We start from the raw sequence: 22,000 nt of genomic DNA on the forward strand, positions 1-22,000 counted from the left end.
CTCCCTATCTTTGCATGGAGAGTTCGTCTTGATGTAGAGGTGGACTCTCAGGGTAGCGTGGGATATCTACTCCATTTTGGCCTCAACTTGAGAGCTTTTTTTGAGCTTGGGAGTTAATTTCAGAGAAAACCAGTGGCCCCACCGTATTTCTCGCGAACTTTTCATAAGAATCAACAGTCAAATCGCAAATTCCTCACACATGCAACATCTCCATTGGTTAGAGTCCTTTTATATTGAGAGTAAAGACAATACGAATCCAACTCGAGGATTTTTCCAATAAAATGCATGTAAAAGAATCGACAAGTCGCAAAAAATTAGTAATCATCGGTACTCTTAAGCGATCAATTGTTTCAATAAATCGTAACAGTTTACTTCGATCAGAACAGTGAAAGTTTAATTGGTAAAGAACCGCAAATGCACGGCCGGCTTGGAGCGCCTTCAAATAGCCGGGACACTCTACGCCTTGCCACGGAGTTAGTTTAGTTGCCTATCCGACCCGAACCCAAGTGAAGACCCTGCTCTTGATCTCACCGCACGTTGAGTCCCTTTATACTAGGAGTTAAGACGATGTGGATCCATTTCTGATTGGTTCCCGTATTTCAGGTCTCCACAATGTCTCAAACGGGAATAAAGATTGATTTTTCACTAATTGCGAAGATTATAAATTAGGGTTGGACCGAATATTTAAAGGCACGGCAAGGAACAAACGGATGAGAGAGGGAACGGAGACAGGAATTCGGAAATGAGTTGACCAAAGATTACGAAAAACGTTCAATATACAATTAAACTGAATCCTATCGAAATATAATTTCTTTTGGATTTGCTTTCCCAATATTTGACTGATATTTCTGTCTCTGGCTAATAGCCCGAGATTGCTCATTTTGTCTAATTTTTAGAGAGGCTGATAATTCTAATTTAGATTAAAATTCTGAGATTTTTTCTGGAGACAAAGCAAAAATTTGCAGGTCATTAGGGTTATATTATTAGCACAAGCATTTGACCAACTAATATGTGATATAGTCATAATATATATAATTTAAGAGTTTGACAAACCACCTGATTTGACTATGAGCTTGCGACATTTCAATACCTAATTCAGTCAGCGCCGCTGATTATAATCACGACAAATGGAATCAGCTGCATGATTGAATATCATTTTTCGCAGAACGGATCGCGGATCGGCAGTATCGGTTCACGTACGAATATCGCTGTTTGTCGCTTTGTTACGAGATAATCAGAGGCAAGCACAATTTACGCATATTTTCCGAGAAATAAAAAAAGTAAGTACATTTTTACATAATTTCGCTTTTTCCTTTTCTTGTCGTTTTTTTGGAATCAGCCACTTGAAAGAATCAAACTAGCTTTGCCATACCTGACTGCAATAAACGGCGCCGAATGTATACAAAAAGTCAAAATATTTTTCCGTTGAAAGTTGAATGAACTTCATAAAAAAAATATTTGGCCCGAGCATTTTTTTCTGCGATGCAGATGCAATTTCATCAGAGTTGAATTTTATTTTTCATATTTCATAATACAGGGTGATCCAAAAGTCTCGCACTACCCCTATAACTCCCAAAGTTTTGACCTTTTTTCAGGGTGGCCATATGACATTTTGAGGACTCCCAAAAGTCGTCTCTTTTAACCTAGGAGCTATTGCAAAATTTCGAGTCTCCATCCGAATTATTAGCAGGGGCGGATCTAGCAATTTGGCAACAACGGATTCCTTCCATTTAAACACCTATGTTAAATAATCGATTCTTGTCGGGGCACCTGACCCCTCCAAGGATCGATACATTTCCATAGGTTTAAATGGAGAAAAACAGTGTTGCCAATTTGCTAGATCCGCCAATGATTATTAGAGAGTTACAGAGGTGATTCTTGGTGATTCTTGGTAGTGCGGGATTTTTGGATCATCCTTTAAAGAGCTGTCCAAACCGCAAAAAGATGTTCTGCTATTTGTTGCGCTGAATTTGCCTGTGGGTGTATGTGAGCAACGTAGCAAGAATACATGAATCTGGACAGGAGGGGCCTCAGCTGCGTCTCACAAAAAGCAGGGATGATGAACACTGGTAAGGCCTCTATGTGTTTGCCGGACAATTTAGCTGCTAACGATGAAGTTTGTATAAATGCAGCAGGAATCTGTGGACTCAACCTAGAATCCGAGTGACATAAGGACTCTCCCATTTCCTCTAATTCTTGCAAAGAAGAAGGTAGATAGTCCAATATCGATTCTTGCACACCGACGTCTGTGAAGGAAAGGGTAATGATAATAATTACATGTAAAAGCAAAAAATCCGACGTATCGCAGAAACAAGATGCGAATTCCATCGCTGCTGCGGCAGAGAGCCGCTCTGAAAAAGGTTTTCAAGCATACATGTGGGAAGGGAGGTGAACTAGGGGCAGGTAAATATAAAATAACAGATGCAGCCCGCATTTTAAGATGGAAAGAGTAGAGAATATTATGATTTTCACTAACATTTTTATCGCACTGTATTGTGCTGCAGTTTCGTAATTGCACTTAGGAAATCATATACGTGTAATTAGACTTTTGATCCATTTTGTTGAATGGTCATCAGTTTTATCCAAATTCCATGCGATTAATCAAAATTGTTCTTTGAAAATTTCGCATTTAAACGTTAATATTAGTTTCCGCCGAGAAGCCAATTTGAAGATAATTCAAACGAAGGACAATTCAAACAAGTAGATTCAAGGAAATTCTACGTATTGTGATCACGCATATTGGAAATCGACGGTGAAACTACCAAACCACGTATCTCGTTTGCGGTGTTTAAAAATCTAAGCTCACATTTTATTTTTTCGAAGTAGACCAAATCAATACCATTCCTTGAAATTTTCACAGAATTTTCTCCGCTCAAAGGGGAAAAATAACAGAAATTTTTAAAGACTGGATGTTAAGTAGTTTTTCATTTAAAAAATAAAGTATGAAAGGAAGTCTGCGACGTCGCAAACCGAGATACGTGGTTTGGTAGTTTCACCGTCGAAATAGAATCCGCAAAATAGAAATAGAAAAAAAATAATAGAATAGGACCTATAAATTGACCCTGATAACCTCCCATATTCCTTACCGGAGTCGTTTTCTTTACTGGAGTTTTTGTCCGAAACAACGTAAGTTGCTGGTTTATCAGGATCGGTCAAAGCCTGGCTCAGGACGTCGCAGTAGCTGACATCGTCGTTACATACGATCGTCACCATATTTTTCATTTCATGCGCCCAAGTTTCTCCTTGTATATTTATCAGCGTGTAGTCATTTGGAAAACTTGTCATAACTCTTTGAATTACTGGTATGAGGGTGTCATTTTTATCCTGTTTGAAGAACAAATGGAACCAGACTTATAATATGTCTAGGACAGAGAAGGTGGAAAAGAAAAGGAAAGGAAAAATACTGCAACTCTAAATTTATATTTGAGATCACTGGCAGTGTAATATTTCGATTCATGGTGCTTTGTATTTACAAGACATTTGTATTTACATCCTTTATCAGAAATATCCCTGCACAAATGTCTGAGCTGATTATCCTGGAAAAAAATTCATTTTCTTTTTGACATGAGGTCTGTGATTTTTGTGTGGAAAAAGCACCATGTATCCCTCACATCATTATCACGTCATAATTCATTATGAATATACAGTATCAATATATTATCTTGGATTATTTACCAACGAAACTGTAAATATTGTTGAAATTGTCCCTAGTCTTGTAGCTTGGTTCAGCACATTCTCTACGCCAGCGGGAGTGTGGGCAGCTTTGGCTGATGTCATTAATAGGGTTGCTTCATGCCTCGAGGTGGCATTGTTGATTGTACGTACTGCTGCTTTGATGTCGCCCGCATCTGAGGTGGATAAAACTATATTCTTCACGCCACGCTCTAATAACCACTCGACCAATTTTACCACTTTCCCAACGCTTGAGCCTGCAATATGAAATACGTAAAAAATCTGAGACATTGTGGAATGAGTAAGTAATTACCAAGATAAATGAAACTAGAGTCCCTTTATACTGAGAGTCAAGACAATGTGAATCCATTTCTGATTGGTTCCCGTATTTTAGGCCTTCACAGTGTCACAAACGGGAATAAAGATTACGTTTTCACCGATTGCAAAGATTATAATCTGGAATGGACCAGGGAATTACGGGTTCGGCAAGGAACAAACGGAATGAGAGAAGGAACGGAGAAAGGAATTTGAGAATGGGCCGATCAAAGATTACGAAAAACGTTCAAATTGTGTAATCTTTATTCCCGTTTGTGACTCCATGTGGGGGTGTTGTCTTGACTCTCAGTATAAAGGGACTCTAAATGAAACTTGGGTGCGCTTTTGCCGACCTCTTCAGCCAAAACGCTACTTTTCGTTCCCGTAATCAAAGACAGCTCTGGTGACAGGAACGGAAAGCTGCATTTCAGTCAAAGAGGTCGACAAGAGCACCAGTACCTTCCACTTACCTTAAGAAATTATTTCGGAAAAATAAAATTGATCAGGGTCTCCCGAATTCCCGAAACATTTTTAAATTCCTGGAATAGAAAGAGATCATCATTTGAAGCGTTCTTTGATAAGAAAGTTTACTGATCATGACTGAAAAAAGAGGTAAATTAAAATGCTGGAAGTGAGCGAGAGTAATAAAATCATACAAAGGGAGTCAAGTAAGCTGTATTTCAAATTCACTCCAGAGGGGTGTTCTATCCACCAGACCTATTCTAGAAGACTCCCCTCCAACTCTTCAGAAACTCGGTTGGTTGGTACTCACGATGTGAATGGTTCAGTTCCAATCATAATTGCGAATTAATTGCTATGGGCGTTTTGTATTTGGGTAAAATGGTTTGTTTACGATGACAGCTAAACATTTTTTTTTTATAATAGAACGTATGATGTGCAGGGCCGGATTAAGGGGTTGGCCACATGGGCCGCGGCCCATGGCGGCAAATCAAGGGGGCGGCAAATTTTGCAATTTATTTTTTTAAAAAATTACAAACGAGAAAAGGCGACAAAATCTCTCATTTCCTGAGAGTATAGTAATTTATAATTTTGTCGTCTTTTAATGATACAAGAGACAGCACCTTTCATTAATCGAGTTAAGAGAGAAACGAAACACGCAATTTGGCCTGGAACGGCGCGACTTAGAGAGATATGATGACGAGGACTTGAGATAAAAAGGAGAAGCCCTCGGCGCGGCGGTCGGCATGTAACACATATTAGCGCCTACAATACTGCACGAATACTTCACGCATTGCGTCAAACACAGTGCGTTCAGCAGCGGTCGGCGTGAGACGCATAGCGCCTACAAGACCGTCGGAATACTTCACGCATTGCGCCAAACACAGTGTAATCAGCCCGGCGCGCCGCGGTGGAAGTTAAAATTATTAAACCACATCTATCTTCGTTCTTTCATAATTTCTTGGTTCATTTCTTATCAATTGAGGACCTTGTCCACACAGAGAAATGTTTACAGAACTTAACTTTCGCGCAAAGTTCCGTGAAATTTTGCTAGTTGTGTTGACAGGATTTTCGCAAAAAATGTATCCAACACGAGTAGGCTTATGCACCCCTCCCTCTCCGGCACGTTCACTTGATAGTTTTTATTGATGTTTTAAAACGAATGAGAAGAGGGCGGCAAAATACAGACGGCCCATGGGCGGCAAGTAGGTAAATCCGGCCCTGATGATGTGTGTTTTGGTGAGAGATCGAAGCATGTCCAGAAACTTTAAAAGAGGAATACGTATGAGAGAATACTGAGAGCTATACTTTTTTTTTTTTTTTTTTTTTTTATTTATGTAATCACAATAACGATATACACAAAGAGATTTTAGACCTGTGTAGTCTTTTAAATCTTAACTTTAACTTATATACTAAGTATAAATAAACAACTGCTTTTACATGGTTATATGGTAACAAGGGGAATCAGAAAATCAGAAATGTAGAAAAATCAGAATAAGTGAAAATTAGAAAAATCAGAAAAGGGGGTATTAAGGCAAAGAAGAACAACGTAGAATGCTTTGTGGTAATCAGGCCAGGTGGCCCGAAGTGAAAACTGCAAGAAAATGAAATTACTAAGTTACGAAAATTATTGAAAGGTAAGTACGGTAGATTACTGAAGTTTAAGAATGATAAGAAAAGCAGGAAAATAACTAAGTTTAGCTATGTCAAGCCTCACGGGTAACGTGAGAACTTTTGCCTTTAGCAAGCGTGTACCCCTTCAGCCGACATAGGCCATCAGGGGTCAGAGGCAAGAGCCTAACACCGGCGGAAAAGGGGCGAGCTCAGCTCAAACGTTTTACGTCTTTTTAAGCGTCGCGGGGCAGCAGACCAATCCAAGAGCGATATCGCTTCCGGATTGGAGTGTCTACCCAGCCGATCCTCATAGTTCAAGTAAAGTCTAGAGATATAGACTTCCATGGATTCTATCCCGAGCTCGCCTCTAATATCGGCGTTACGCTCGTACCATCTGGCCCCGGTCATTTGGCGCAAGATTTTATTTTGTGTTATCTCAATTTGGTTTAGGTTAGAGTTTGCTGCGCAGGCCCACATCTGGCTGCCGTATGCCCAGATTGGCCTTATCATGGATTTATATAGGAGAATTTTATTATTTAATTTTAATTTTGAACGCTTACCTAGAAGCCATAACATTTTTCTATGCTTAAGTTCGATTTGCTTACGTTTAGTTAGGATATGTTCTTTCCATGATAATTTACTATCCATGATAAGGCCAAGATAAGTAGCCTTTGAAGAATGGGGGATAGCAGTATTCTTTAGGATCAGAGGTGTGTGAACGTAGGGGCGTAAAGTAAATACCACGTTGACCGATTTAGTGGCGTTGAGCACAGTACGATCGTTATCTGTCCATTCCTGGATGTCGTCCAGGCTTTCTTGCAGATTTCTGACCGTTTCATCATATGTGGGAGCTGAAGACGCTACGGCTGTATCGTCAGCGAAAATACCCAATTTGCCCTTTTTGGGCTTTGGAATATTGGCCGTAAAAAGGCTATAAAGAAGGGGGGAGAGTACCGACCCCTGCGGTACTCCTGCTCTAATCTTTTTAAAATCTGAGTAAGAATCCTCGAAGCGAACCCGAAAGAAACGGTCAGAGATGTATGACATCAGCAGCTGAACATGGTTGCCCGGTAGTATTTTGGAAAGTTTAAATGCCAGTTTCTGATGCCACACCCTATCGAAAGCCTGGGCGACATCCAGAAACACGACATTGCAGTATTGTTTTTCTTCTAACGCTTTTTCAATATAGGCGGATATTCTGTGTAATTGTTCAATCGTACTGTGCCCAGGCCTAAAACCAAACTGTTCGTCTGGGAGTAGATTTTTCTTTCTAACTATACTAAAAATTCTCTTTATATACAATTTTTCGAAGAGTTTGCAGATTAGCGGAAGGAGGGAAATAGGTCTGTAGGAGCTAGGAGCTGAAGCAGGTTTGCCCGATTTGAGGATTACAATAACTTCCGCTTTTTTCCATTGCAGAGGTATGTATTTTAACTTAATTACAGCATTAAAAATAGCTGTTAATTTTTTTAAAGCGGCCGGGGGAAGTTGTTTTAAAACTACTGCTGATATCAAGTCATATCCTGGGCTTTTTTTAATTTTTGTTTTGTATTTAATTTCGTTAAATACATCCTCGTAAGTAATTTTTTTGATTTTTTCGTCTGGAAGAAATTCTAAATTCTCTACTTCAGCTTCTAATTCTCTTTCTTTTTCAGGGCTTGAACTTGGATTGGGCTGAAAAACAGATTCCAAATGGGCAGCGATGGTATGCGCCTTATCTTGGCTGCTAGTAGCCCAATCGCCATTATCCATTTTAATCGGAAAACTAGCTTGGAAGGGACGTTTTAAGCCTTTTGTTGCTTTCCATAGTGAGTAGTCGTTTGTCTCACTAGCGCTTAGATTTTTAATAAATTTTTCGAATTGTTCATTCCTATAAGCGTTTATTCTTTTTGAAACGACTTTATTTAGCTGGTTATAATAGGCTTTGTCTGCAGGGAAATGGGTAGTCTTTTTCCTCCGCGCAGCTCCTTTTTTGTGGTCTATGAGTTTTAAGATTTCTTCGGGTAAAGTACACTTGGGGTAAAAATTTGTATTATTTCTTGCAACAGGAGTAGAACTTTTGGCAGCCTCCTGGATTAATGAAGTTATCGCTTCTGCCTCTTTATTGAGAGTTTCGTAATTATTTATTTGGGTTGAATTATCAATTCTAGATGTAAGTAATTCTCTAAATTTATTCCAGTTGGTTTGGGCCGAAAAGAGGCAAGGGGGTCTTTTCGTCAAAGTGGGAGTAGCAAGAATGGATAATTTAACTGGAATATGATCTTTAGGTTTTTGTCCTTTCTTGCATTCCAAAACGTCACAAACAGTTTTATTGTTTAAAGAAAGATTATTAAACACAAAAAAATCAAGTATGTCTGGTTCTTTAATACCATCAGCCGGATAGAAGGTAGGCTTACCCGGAGTTATGAAATCTCCACCAATTAGATTTACTGCTGTTTCTAGGCCAACTCCTTTAGGATTGGTGAGGCGAGATCCCCACCTAAGATTTTTAGAATTAAAGTCCCCGCCGAGGATAAATCGTGGACCCATTCTTTCTAATAATTCAGAATAATGAGTTGTTTGGCAGCGTATACCTGGCGGTGCATAAATTGCTCCGACGTTAAAAGAACCGAGCGATGATTCAACCTGCACAATCACAACTTGAAATCGCTCCGTTTCAATGATATCGATCACTGAATGTTTTATGCATTCCCTTATAGCTACAGAGGCCCCCCCTCTCGCCTTATTGGAAGGGTGACGAGCATTATAAAATCTGAAACCTTTTATGAATCCTCTATTTTCGTTTGCAAAATGAGTTTCCGAAAAAAGAGCGATATCGGTTCTCAGTTGAGACATGGTTTCACTAAAGGCTAGGGCTTTAAGAGAGAAACGAAACACGCAATTTGGCCTGGAACGGCGCGACTTAGAGAGATATGATGACGAGGACTTGAGATAAAAAGGAGAAGCCCTCGGCGCGGCGGTCGGCATGTAACACATATTAGCGCCTACAATACTGCACGAATACTTCACGCATTGCGTCAAACACAGTGCGTTCAGCAGCGGTCGGCGTGAGACGCATAGCGCCTACAAGACCGTCGGAATACTTCACGCATTGCGCCAAACACAGTGTAATCAGCCCGGCGCGCCGCGGTGGAAGTTAAAATTATTAAACCACATCTATCTTCGTTCTTTCATAATTTCTTGGTTCATTTCTTATCAATTGAGGACCTTGTCCACACAGAGATATGTTTACGGAACTTAACTTTCGCGCAAAGTTCCGTGAAATTTTGCTAGTTGTGTTGACAGGATTTTCGCAAAAAATGTATCCAACACGAGTAGGCTTATGCACCCCTCCCTCTCCGGCACGTTCACTTGATAGTTTTTATTGATGTTTTAAAACGAATGAGAAGAGGGCGGCAAAATACAGACGGCCCATGGGCGGCAAGTAGGTAAATCCGGCCCTGATGATGTGTGTTTTGGTGAGAGATCGAAGCATGTCCAGAAACTTTAAAAGAGGAATACGTATGAGAGAATACTGAGAGCTATACTTGAAAAGGTTCATACTTATAATGACGGAGGAGACTTGAGAGTCCTTAGGAGTAATCCATTCTCTCTGCTTGTCACACTTATTATCGGAAGTCGATGTTCGGATATTTTTGCCTCTCGAACCGACGTCCAACAACAGTTTACCACCTTGCTCTGTGACCAATTCAGCAGTTCTGGAAATCAAAATTTGCAGAGGAGTGATAATCAATTCGAATATAACAAGCTCATCCTATATTTTTGCTGTAATTAGGTTTGAGTCGGCCTCTTGTGGTGTGATGGTTGTAGCGCTTGTTCTATGATCGGTAGGTCCCGCGCTCGATTCCCGACCAGGTGGCCCGAGTTTGCTGGTCTCAAACAACGGTCACCTGGGGCTGACTTGATTAGGTACATGGGGGGGGGGGGGGGATTGGGCTTTAGAGACGGCAAGCGTGAGCTTTTCACTTCGGGATATTTGAAGTGTAAAAACAAGAAAAAAAGATGTAATTTATTGATCTAATTAATTGAATTCTCGTATTACTTTCCTTACAAACCTAAACTTAAAACCAATAATTCCTCTATCATACTTCCGTGCAGTGGTGGATCCAGGGTCCAATGCCCCCCCTCGGGCCAAAAAAATTGGTCCTACAAATTTACTGAGGGTTTCAGGACATTTTGTCAAAATTTTTTGTCCGCGCACCTTTTTTGTCCAGTAGTTCACGCTCACGCGTAAAATAAGCCGCGGTGACTTGGTTTAAGCGTTATATTTTAGTCGGTATGTAAAATTATATTGACAATATGGAAATGAGAAATTGAGAAAGAAGGAGGTGTTATTATGGTTGCTCATTTTTTAAATGAAATGTTATTATACTTTCTCCTTTTGAATCATCTTTTTAAATTTTCATCGATGAATATTTTTTGGTTTTATTTCTATCCTTAAAATATTCGATGTAAAATATACTCTGTATGTGTATAAAGGTACTTTTTTTATTTTTTTAAATTTTTCTTTACGAAATTATTACATTATTTCGAAAACATTTATAATTTTAAAACGTGACGAATATTTGTAAAACCTTTTCTAAAAGACAATAATCTCAATGAGCCGCAGTTGTGCCGACAGAAACTGCGAAAATGAATGAAAGAGGGGAAAAACCAAGAAGCACGCAATCTTTAGTTTGAACCCATTTTACATCGATCGTTTAGAGTCAAATACGTCAAATTTTGAGCGTTTCGTTGCGCGTAAACCTCGCTGCAGCACAATAAAAGCACTAAATGTAAAAAAAAAAATTAAAATACTTTGGAAATCAATAAATTTGACACGGAACCGCCAATATTTAAAAAACACACATTATATTATTATTCTCCTTTGATTAATTGATACATTTTTTCCCGTCAATTTAAATGAGAATAATCTATGCAGAGTGTGCAAACATTTCAAAATCCTGAGTTAAAAAACGCAGACTATGCGAGTATAAAGTTTTAAACCTAAGAGAGCGGAGCGGCGTGCTGCCAGCGCGAGAGGCTCACTGGCGCCTACAAACCTAAGTGGATATTTCACCCATTGCACAATGCTTGAAGTATCCACTTAGGTTTGTAGGCGCTAATGCGCGTTTCGGGCTGGCCGCTCGCCTACCATGAGGCGGCGCCTGAAGCAACTATCTCACAACATAGGTGTTGCACAGTATTATGCGAAATTGAACGTATTAAGAATGACAGGCATCCTTTAAAAGTACAGATCTTTCCTCGCAAAATATAAATCAAGATACTTATCGTACACTGAAAAAATCTAAGAGCCTTTAGCTGAGGCAAATATAGAGGTTTATCCGGCTCAGGTATAAAAAAGTGGGGAAATCTTGAAAGATAACTAAGTCCTATTACACCAAAGAGGTGTAGAGAGTTTTAGTGAATTTTCTCACATGGAATTGACGCTCCTCCATTTTTACCAAAACTCTCAACCATATATTATTCTCCGTTGGACCAAACAGACAAAACGAAAAAACAAGCAAATCCTCATTCTTCCAAGACATTTTACATTTTTATCCAAAAACGTCGTGAGCAATAAATTGTCGTTTGTATTTACATGTGGGCCAATTAACTTTGGGTCTCAACTGGTACGTGGACCAAAACTCCCGTGCCGAAAAAACGCGTGGACGTAAATTATTGGAAAAAACAGGTGCGGGGACAAAATATCGCTGACGACATGTCCTATAACCTTACTGAGATGTATCAAGACAGAACTTTATGACCAAAGTTTACTAAACCACCGGTTACTCACCATCAGTACCTCTAAAATAGATAGTCCATACACTGAAAAAAAATTACTCTAAAAGGGGTTTCGTCAATTTTCAACTTTCAAATAATGCTCAAATTGTATGCTAAAACTTCTGAAAATTCCACTTGGGAGGGGATAGGTATCTTTTTTAAAAATTTTCGAGGGAGGCCCCCTGGACCGCCTTGCTCTGATGACTGCCCCCCCCCCCTGCAAATGCCCCCCCCCCTTCGACTCACTCTGGATCCGTGACTGCTTCCTTGTGCAATATGTTTGTGTGTGACCACCACACGACTTTCAAGTACTTTTCTGCATATCTAACGAAAAGCAAACTTAGGTACTAAAATTAAGGTATGCCAGTTTCAATGATTCATTCCAATGATTGTGACCATTATAATCACGATGAACAACATACCTAGATAACTGACTTAGATTATTGACGTCCACTGATTTGTGTGGCATATGAACTATCCGTCCAGACGAGAGACTTTTACTAACAAGCTCATGAAGCTGAATTTTTCGTTCTTTCGGTAACTGCACCAGTTGGGATAGTTTGAGGCCGTAGTAACCGGTATCTTTACTGAACCTGCCCATTGGGAGAGGTGTATTGTGTTGCATCGTTTCCTCGTTGAGGTTGACGAAACTTCCGTGTTTGCCGATACACGCCCAAGCGGTAAGCATCGGTTTCCGAGGTGCATCGCTCACTATTATGTCAGGGCCTATGCCGTTGGTTCCTAACATCACCGGAACGTAAAAGTCTTCGTTGCTGTGGTTTGTGATGCTGGATCTGGGGATCTGAAAAATTAAATTTCGGTCAATTGGTCACTAAAGCCTAAACGAACTTTGACTTGACAAGGTAAATGATGCGTAAAACACGGTGCGCACATTAAAAGCGCGAAAAAGTAACGCAAACATCCGGAAATACGCAGTTTAAAAGCGCAGCTTTTCGCAAATTTGAAACGCCCCGGTTTCGCGGCGAAGCGAATGACGTCATCCGGCAGCACGTCAAAAGTGAGCACGGGTTTCCACGATTTCCGTCAAATGGACTGAATTTTGCAATTTGGACTATACATTTTGGCTCGTTTGAAAAAACACTTATGTGCACAGGGAAAAGAATGGCACATACGTTGTTTTTAAACCGGACCAGAATTTATAGTTCCAAATTGCAAAATGCAGTCCAAATGATTCTCTACTCCTCATATATGACAACAATGGAAAGTCCAAACTATATCTTCAGAATCGAAGAATCGAATCTAATTCGTGGTATCTGTAGTGAACAAGCAATAATCCAATGTTAAAATACTCTTTTTTAAAAAAAACATTAGTGGAAAGTGAGAGGAGGAAGCAATGATTAATAAATGCTTTCTCGTCAAAATAACATGTAACGCACGTTAACGTTAGGCTCATTGAAAATTCCAAATTGAATTCATAAATGAGAAATTACCTTTTCGGGGTTCCGATAATGAATAGAGCAGAGAAGGTTTTAGGTATCCATGTTTGTAAAATACTTATTCCCACCAGTAATTAAACTCAAAGGCACGTACCTGAGGGAACATGAATGACACTAGTTGATAAGCTGCTTCGTTGGGAACAGTAGTGAAAACATTGTAGTTTCTTTCGAGGCAAAGAGATATGAGAGCCATACCAACAGGCGTTTGACCACCCATAATGAAGGCTGTCTTCTTCGTCGTTCCGTCCGTATCATTAACTATCCTAACTGCCATCCTTTCCTCCAAAATCGAATGAGCCTGAATAGACAAGAAAAATAAACAGACGTAGAGTCTTAAAGCTTTCATAAGGATTAAGTAACTTTTGAGTAAATGTAAAGTCAGAGCTATCCAGCATATTAAGGGTCTTAAGATAGCAGATAATTCTTGAACGGAAAGGGAAAAAACCAGCGTTGATAAAAAACAATTGGAACTAAAACAAATCAGAGTTTTGACATTATCATCATCATGGAATATGTCATACCTTTCCCCATGATTACGCGTTGCTGAAATAAATTATTATTTTAAGTACTATACGAGAACATTAGCTCCTCTGTCCTGAAGAAACACATTTTATGAGCGTTAAAGTGCTGAATATTTTCTTAGGTACAATCTTAAGAGGACAAACTAATATCATTTTTTGAAATTGATAAATCTGCTTAGTGAAATTCTGAACTTGCTTTTCAAAGAATATTAAAAAACACCGTTTTTTTTAGGCAGACATTTTTTGATGACCAAAAAGTGTAGCTGGCACTCAAATATACGAGGGTCTTAATAAATGTATTTTTTTTATAAAACTAAGAGGTTTTAATACCCTGGTTTGGAAATGCTCACTAACGTGTGTACCAGAGCAGATGGTGAGTACCTAGTTACTATAATGAGCAATAAGTAGTGTTTGCATGAAGTTGTACAAACCATTAAATACGCGGATGGAAGGGAAGCAGCTTCATCTAATGGAAGATCCTTTGAGACAGTCCATTGGAAAATCGAATCCAGACGAATATTACTCTCGAATCCTTCATTTTTGTGAGCTATTCCTATTACGTGAGCGCCTGCTGCTGTAACCCCGGAGTAGTCCGAAATTGCCGGCGATCCCTGTGATAAAATTGTGTTAGATTTTCAATTGACGAATTTGCACAATATTTAAGAGGATAAGAACATCGTACTCAAAAATGTGTGGTTTTACTATGCTCGGGGAATCGGCATTCAAATAACTCAACGCTGATTCACTGATTTTTCTTCTTTTTTGACACTTATTTGACATTTATTGTGCATGTGCGTGCTGGTTTCAGCTCATGGTATTTTTGACTCTCAGAGGGCATTTTAAGTGCGTAAGAAATTCGCCTTCAGCTGAGTCTGCAGCAATTGTTGTTATGAACATGTTGTGCGTGCTGATCTCAGTTCATTACATACTCGACTTTTGGAGGGCGTTTTATGTGCGCAAGTAGCGCCATCTGCCGGAGAACAATAGAAGTGAGATCGAATAAAACGCTCAGACCCTTCTTCCTTCGTTCTCCGACAGGTTGCGCTACTTGCGCTTACAAAACGCCTTCAGATAGTCGAGTATGTAATGAAGTGAATCAGCGCGCGCAACATATTTATAACAACAATTGCTGCAGACGCAGCAGAAGGCGAATTGTTCAGTTAAAAAAAGAGTATGATAGGAAGTCTGCATGTAACGAGAGGATATGCATTCGATCGACATGCATCGAACGAAAAATGAAAATGTGAAACGATCAACACGATTCAATTGACAAGTAAATAAAAAAAGCTGATCAAAATCTGTAGAAAACTCGCATTTACTATGATACTTTTAAATTTCGATACCTTGAAATTTGGATCAGGCAAGATTTTTATTTTGTGCGATTTCAAGTCAACACGTACCATAGACTCATTCCTTGCAAACCGTTTTGGGTACATTTTTGTCGCATTTTTTTTTTTTTTTTTTGCTTCAAGACCACTGTGCGTCTTTATTGCTAAAACGTTAATGATGAAATTGAGCACTGCCTTTCGCAAATAGAAAGAATACATCACGGTGTGTTACAATTAATTCGCCTAATAAAGATTGAAATTTTACAATGCGTAAAAAATCTTTTCTTGACTCGATGTTTCTCAATGGGAATAATCGGGGGCAGCAAAAAATTATCTAAGTGCGATGGTTTCTTTGAGGAGATTATCAATCAGATCTGTCTCTGTATGATTCGAGAAGAGATAAGGTGGAGGATTTAGAGGTTAAGAAAATGTTGGAAGGTACCTTCGTCATATTGTGGAGGCCAGAAGGATTCAAACCGATGTAATGAAGGTCAACCTCCTCGGACGCTTGGTCAAAATGGGGTAAGATTTTGGCCACATTTTCAGGGACTGGTTTTGAAATTGGCGTACCATAATAACCGCCCCATTTCCCATTTTTTAGTACGTTTACCACTACTCCTTTCTCCAGTTGTTCAAGGTAGAAGCTTTCGTTAAGGGAAAACGGAATTGTATGATCATCCAGTAAGAAAAGAAACCTGGGAATTATAATTAGACGTAAACGAGATGGTTTGCATTGAGATTAAGGGACATTTCATAAAATCCACAAACATGACCTGACTAAAGGGAAAATTTTGAACGAAAATTACTAGTACAAATTCTGGAACATCGCTACTAACACTTCCATCGAACAAATCGAGGAAATTGAAAATTCCAGGGCATGCTAGAACTAAGAACTATATTCCACAAAAACTTTGTTGGATCGAATATTGACCCAGTCAGCACCGCAATATTTTTAAAACATTTTTGACGTTATTTTGTAATTATTTTTAAAACATTGTCAAAATATTTTCAAAATTGCTACATGTTAACTCCATGTACATATTTTAAAAATATTTCCAAGGAAAATTTTAAAAATATTTTCAAGGAAAATTTTAAAAATATTTTCAAGGAAAATTTTAAAAATATTTTATCGAAAATATTTTACCGGAGTGTTTACCTATTTGTATACCATGCGCGCTCTATCAATGGTTATTGACACTATTCCCTTCTGTATACTCAGCGCGCTCTGTCAAGTAGATGTGGAAGAGTACAGGCAAATTTCGTCATTTTCATAGTACTGCAATTTTATTACATTAGAAACATGAAATACACAAGTACTGAACACTTTGAACCACTTACCTGAATTCCTGCGACGTTTAGGAGCGTAAAACACCCGGACGCCTTCGTGCGGACTGGAACCTGGGCCGCGGGTTTGGTAGCCGAACACTCTAGCCACTGAGCCACAGAGAGCTCATGGTGGGCCGGGTTAAAATCACGCCTGTTATAGCATGCGTTGCGTCAGTGCGCGGCTCGTTCCTGTTATTTGTTTTTTTCGATCTCACGTAATGGGTACTTACATTAAATTTACACTAATGTAAATAACACCTCATAATAACTGAAAATAAGGACTTGAAAATATTTTTAAAAAATATTTTTAAAATAATTCAAAAATATTGTTTGTAAATATTTTTTAAAAAATACTTTAAAAATATTTTCAAAACTTTTTTATTAATATTTTAAAAATGTTTACAGACAATATTTTTGAATTATTTTCAAAATATTTTCAAAAAAATATTTTCAAAATATTACTTTAAAAAGTTTTGAAATATTTTTGAAAATAGTTGGAAAATATTTTTTAAAAATTATTTACGTGACAATATTATAAAAATATTTTTATGCTTTCATTTTATAAATAATTACATTAAATATTTTTACAATATTGCTATGTAAATTATTTTTTAAAAGTATTTTCCAATTATTTTCAAAATTTTTTAGCAATGTTATTTAAAACTTTTTCAAAAATATTTTTTAAAACTATTTTAAAAAAGTTGTATCAATATTTTTCAGAGGATATTTTAATAGCAATAATGAAAATATTTTTAAAATGTTTTTAAAATATTGCGGACTGACTGGGTGAAGGAGAGGATTATTTCTCACCAATAAGTAGAGACTTTTGAATAAGAATTTGAATGTGTTTCGCAATGTGGCAAATAACAGAAAATTTCCGGCAGCTTCATAATCAGGTAAATGACCGTCCGAGACACAAATTTGAAAGTTTGTTTGCACAAATAAATACCCTCTCCTCCATAGTAAGATATGTAAAGGTTCAACTCGGGGATTACGCACCTATAGTTTGTTTTCCCAGCCTTCCTTAAAATTTTACGGATCATGCCCTCAGGGTTTTTGAATGAAGGTCTGTTGAAAACCAAAACCAACTTTTCGTTCGCTGTCTTAGCCTCCAATTTCAAGGTATCCAAGGTTGAAAACACGTTTTCTGACACATGATAAATTTTCGGTTTCCAACCAGAGGTCTTCTGAAAAAGGTAACATATTATTGAAACATCTCACTCTGAGCCAACATATAAGAGTATGTGCCGGTGAAATTACTCCATTGCCTGAATGTCAAACATAATTTTAGAAGTAATCGACCTTTTTCATATTTAATATGGAGAAATCCTAGATTCCTCCGTTCTCGTGATATATTCTTTAACTCAGATAAATTGAAAACTCCCGGTGCACTTTAAGGCAAGCCATTACTTTTTGACCGGAAATCGTGAGGAAAATTATCCAATATTTATGCACAAAGCTCTTGCCGGAAGTAGCTCTTGCTCAAGAAGTACGTGGTGATCGAAAATTGCAATGGCGTTACTTACGGAACAAGCGTTATTTCTTTGAAAGGACATTTCTCCCCTCCCCTGTGTTTCAAGGCTTGAAAAAATGAGGAAAATGGATGACGGGAAGAATGAGAATGAACGACGAAAATCAAGCTACGGTTGTTAAATTTACGTTATTCGTCCTCATATAAAATCATAAATTTGATCCATTTACAAAAACAATTTAAATTCAGCATTTTTTCTCTCACACCATTTTTCGACGTCTATACTTCAGTGTTAAACTTACTTTTTTCAGGAGTCCGTATCTGGAAGAACCAAATACTTGTTCGTATAAAATAGCATAGTCTTTTCCACAGTTCAGGACGGACTTTAAACTACTTTTGATTTGCTCTTCAGGCACCTCTACAAGGTAATAGGCGCATTATCGCTGTTTTCCTGAAGTGATAGTTGTGACAATGAGTGTATGCCATAAATGTATGAAAGGTGGACTCCAACTTTTGTGCCATTTTTGTGCGAGTGAGCGGGTACAAAATCAACCTATGAGCATAAAAGAATACATGCAATATGATCTTAAAAATTATGTAAATTTATCTTACAATTTTTTCAACTAAAGTGTTGAAATGATTTGTAATTCGTACATCTTTTACTTGATGCGCTAGTTTATATGCGAAATATGTCTGCAGTAAACTTGTTGCAAACACACTGACCCCATCTGCCATCTGACTTTTTACTTATATGTCTGATAGGAGCCTTCAGCTGGCACAGATATTTTTCCAATATTTGAGTATGCTATTGTAAAGTTAACCCATCCTTAAAATTTCATAGGAAATGTATTTTTTTCTAAAACAATCAATCGTTCAAATTTATAATTTAGGAATTAACTGTCTGAGAGAGATAAAATACGCCATGAAAAAACGTTTAAGCCTCATGAAAGTTTGATGAGAAATTTCTATCCTTTCAGTTATCGATTTCACTGTTGCACGCATACTAAAATGAATGTTTATGGTTTCTTCCTCAAAATAAGAGACCAATTATGAGCTGGCTTCATTCAAAGTATGAAAAAAATAAGTTAAATTTATGAAAGCGAATGTTATATGTTTGAAAATCCTAATGCATGCACGTAAAACACTCACATTCGAATCATTGCCAGCCTGCAGAAAATCGTTGAGTATTTTAGAAGGCGATGGAGGTGATTTTCCGTTACGCTTGTCACTTATTTTGAAATCTAGCGGTATTCTAAACTTGGTAGTGGAGCTATCTGAATTTTCAGACATTACTTGAAAACTGGCGCGCCAAAACTCTTGTAAATTCTGCAACATCGTTGACATCATATAGATACTAAGTTTTGAATGAGTAATAAAGGACTAAAAATACGATTTTCAATGTAAAAATTAAAGTAACGAAAGTATTAACAGGCACTCAAGGCGGCGAGAGTTGCCGGATGCCTCAACGAGATGGTGTGGCGCAACAAATACATGGCCCGAGAAAGTAAAGTCAGAGTCTATAAAACAATCGTTAGACCAGTGTTAACATTTGCCACAGAGACCAGGGCCGAGACAAAGCGCATCAAACAACAATTCCGCACCGTTGAAATGAAGGTCTTAAGAAAAATAGCGGGCTTTACACTTTGGGATCATCAGACCAACGAGTCCATCAGAGATGCTTGTAATGTGCAAGATGTAGCCAAGTGGACTAGGATGAGGAGAAAGATGTGGTCGGAGCACGTTGACAGAATGGATGAAGAGAGACTGGCAAAAGTTTGTATGACTGGACAACCCATAGGGAAAAGACTGCCTGGACGACCGCCTAAGAGATGGGCACAAAGCTGGCTCTCTTCTCCTGAAGATGATTGAATGTTCCTGTTGCTATTTGTTTTATTGACTTGACGAATCTTTACAGATAATTATTAAATTTTTAATATTTTGTGCTTGGCACTCAAAGGCTTGACAAACAGGGCCATGCCCTAGTCGTTAGTAGAAGAAGAAGAAGAAGAAGAAAGTATTAACATTTTTGAGTTGACATACCTCAGAATTAGCTTATGATGAGTTTGTTGCACACAAAAGATACAGCCAACCGAGTATTCATTTCACAGAGAAATCTGCACGTGCATGACGCTGAGCATATACAAAAAATCTCAAATCTACTTTAAAAACTAAACTGTCTTAAATTTACTCATTAACGCAAGATATGAGTTGTGGGTATCATGTTTTCCAAGTTTTCCACGTTCGCAGTTATTTTTTATTTTATTTTTTTCTTTAAGGATAATTTTCCGAATCACGCACTGTGATCTCATTCGCGTTTTCATCCTGGTTCAATATTGATAAAAGTTGTTGAGCAATTTGAAAAAGTCACCGTAGCAGAGCCGGATTAAGGGGGTGGCCACATGGGCCGCGGCCCATGGCGGCAAAATTAGGGGGTGGCAAATTTTGCACTTTTTTTAAATGCAGGTACAAAAAAATCGGATTCAGAAAAAAATTATAAACAAGAATAGGTGACAAATTTCTCATTTCCTGAGAATGCATTAATTTCTAATTTTGTCGTAATTCGGTGATACAAAATACTGCGCACCTTTAATTAGTTTAGTTGAGAGAGAAACTAAGTACGTAATTTAAGGCCTGGAGCGGTGCGGTTCAGAGAGAAATGATGACGAGGACTTGAGATGAAAAGGAGAAGCCCTCGACGCGGCGGTCGGCTTGTAACACTTATTAGCGCCTACGAGACTGCATGAATACTTCACGCATTGCGTCAAACGCAGTACGGTCAGCAGCGGTCGGCGCGGCGGGAAACGCACAGTGCCTATAAGACTACATGAATACTTCACGCATTGCGCCAAACACAGTGTGGTCAGCGCAGCACGGCGGCGGAAGTTAAAATTATTAAACCACATTCATGTTTGTTCTTTCTTAATTTTCTAGTTCATTTCTTACAAATGAAAGGCCGTGTTCCCACAGAGATAGGTTTATACGTAACTGAACTTACGCACAAAGTTCCGTGAACTTTTGCTAGTAGTGTTGACAGGGCTTACGCAAAAAATGTGTCCAACACGAGTGAACGCGTCTTATGCACCCTTCTCCCTCCAGCACGTTCACTTGATGATTTTTATTGATGTTTCAAAATGAATGAAATGAATGAGGCGGCCCATGGGCGGCAAAAAGGGAAATCCGGCCATGCACTTGTATTTTTTCTTCAATTGTCTTCTTTAGTGGCTTAATGGAAACATGCTGTTACCTTAAATGTGCTATTTCCATATGGTACAAAGTTAAGTCTCTCTGCGTGCACATCATCCAATTTCTCAACTATTTTAGTCACTGGATTGGTTTTGAAACCATTTATCGTAATTCCAATGCACTGCAGGCAGTTCACAGCTGTATTCAGAAAAAATTCAACGTCTGAAACTGGAATACAAGAAGGAAAATCAGTTGCTTTGTGGAATATTGAGAATATTTAAATTGATACAAATTAGGAAACTCCCATATAACTTTCTCCGTCAAAAATGAAGTATCTAATTTTTTATTGCCGCGAAGTATGAATTAAATTTTTCGATCCCATCTTTCTTTTCTTCTTTTTTCAAAAATTAATTTTTGGAATTTAATTTCTACTGCTTTCATTTAGAAACCACTTATTCTAAAAGAAACATTGTGATTCAGGGACTGGGAAACGACTCAGACGTAGGTCCAGAATAAAATATGTCTAACTTGAGTCTCGAACAATAGATGAAAATTGTATGAATCTAAAGATCTAATTTTACCTGTTTTTAGACGGTCCACTTGCTCAGGATCAAGTTTAATAGATTGAATTGAGGCAGGTCTTGGTAACTGTCCAGTGGCTTGAGCGTTCCACATAATATTGAGGTTAATCATTCTGTCCAAGTAAACGGTCCAGTCTCGGCTTATTTTCATTTTTCCCAACAATCCTATCGTGTTGAGAAAAAAAAGAAGAGTTTGTAAGTGAGTTGTAGTTGTGCGAGTTGTTTTTGAAAACTCAACCCTCAGTGGTATTAAAAACAAGCAGTGAACTCCAACACAATGTGTTGATAATTTAAGCGGAGAAAGGAAAAA

At 38.2% G+C, this 22,000-nt stretch overlaps 1 protein-coding gene across 1 annotated transcript; it reads right to left on the reverse strand.

Annotated features, from left to right (window-relative positions):
- Nucleotides 1–1,901: 1,901 nt before the first annotated feature.
- On the reverse strand, nucleotides 1,902–21,847 carry LOC109030434 (fatty acid synthase). Its single transcript, XM_072304707.1, has 12 exons — nucleotides 21,691–21,847; nucleotides 21,171–21,337; nucleotides 19,076–19,252; nucleotides 17,455–17,642; nucleotides 15,572–15,824; nucleotides 14,233–14,412; nucleotides 13,375–13,578; nucleotides 12,246–12,625; nucleotides 9,604–9,758; nucleotides 3,676–3,929; nucleotides 3,087–3,324; nucleotides 1,902–2,246 (listed from the first exon to the last, which is right to left on the reverse strand). Exons 1-12 carry the CDS (start codon nucleotides 21,839–21,841, stop codon nucleotides 1,918–1,920), a joined length of 2,676 nt encoding a protein of 891 aa, XP_072160808.1. The 5' UTR covers nucleotides 21,842–21,847; the 3' UTR covers nucleotides 1,902–1,917.
- Between the last annotated feature and the right edge of the window lie 153 nt (nucleotides 21,848–22,000).

The sequence above is a fragment of the Bemisia tabaci genome, chromosome 9 (assembly GCF_918797505.1).
Source record: "Bemisia tabaci chromosome 9, PGI_BMITA_v3".
Taxonomy (NCBI): Eukaryota; Metazoa; Arthropoda; class Insecta; order Hemiptera; family Aleyrodidae; genus Bemisia; species Bemisia tabaci.

Excerpts from the sequence above, each read along its gene's own strand:
- LOC109030434 (XM_072304707.1), bottom strand. The coding sequence starts at position 21,841 with ATGAAAATAAGCCGAGACTGGACCGTTTACTTGGACAGAATGATTAAC. Across the intron at positions 15,825-17,454 it reads GCTGGGAAAACAAACTATAG|GTTTCTTTTCTTACTGGATG; the intron begins GTGCGTAATCCC and ends TATAATTCCCAG. Across the intron at positions 13,579-14,232 it reads TTCCATCCGCGTATTTAATG|GCTCATTCGATTTTGGAGGA; the intron begins GTTTGTACAACT and ends TTGTCTATTCAG.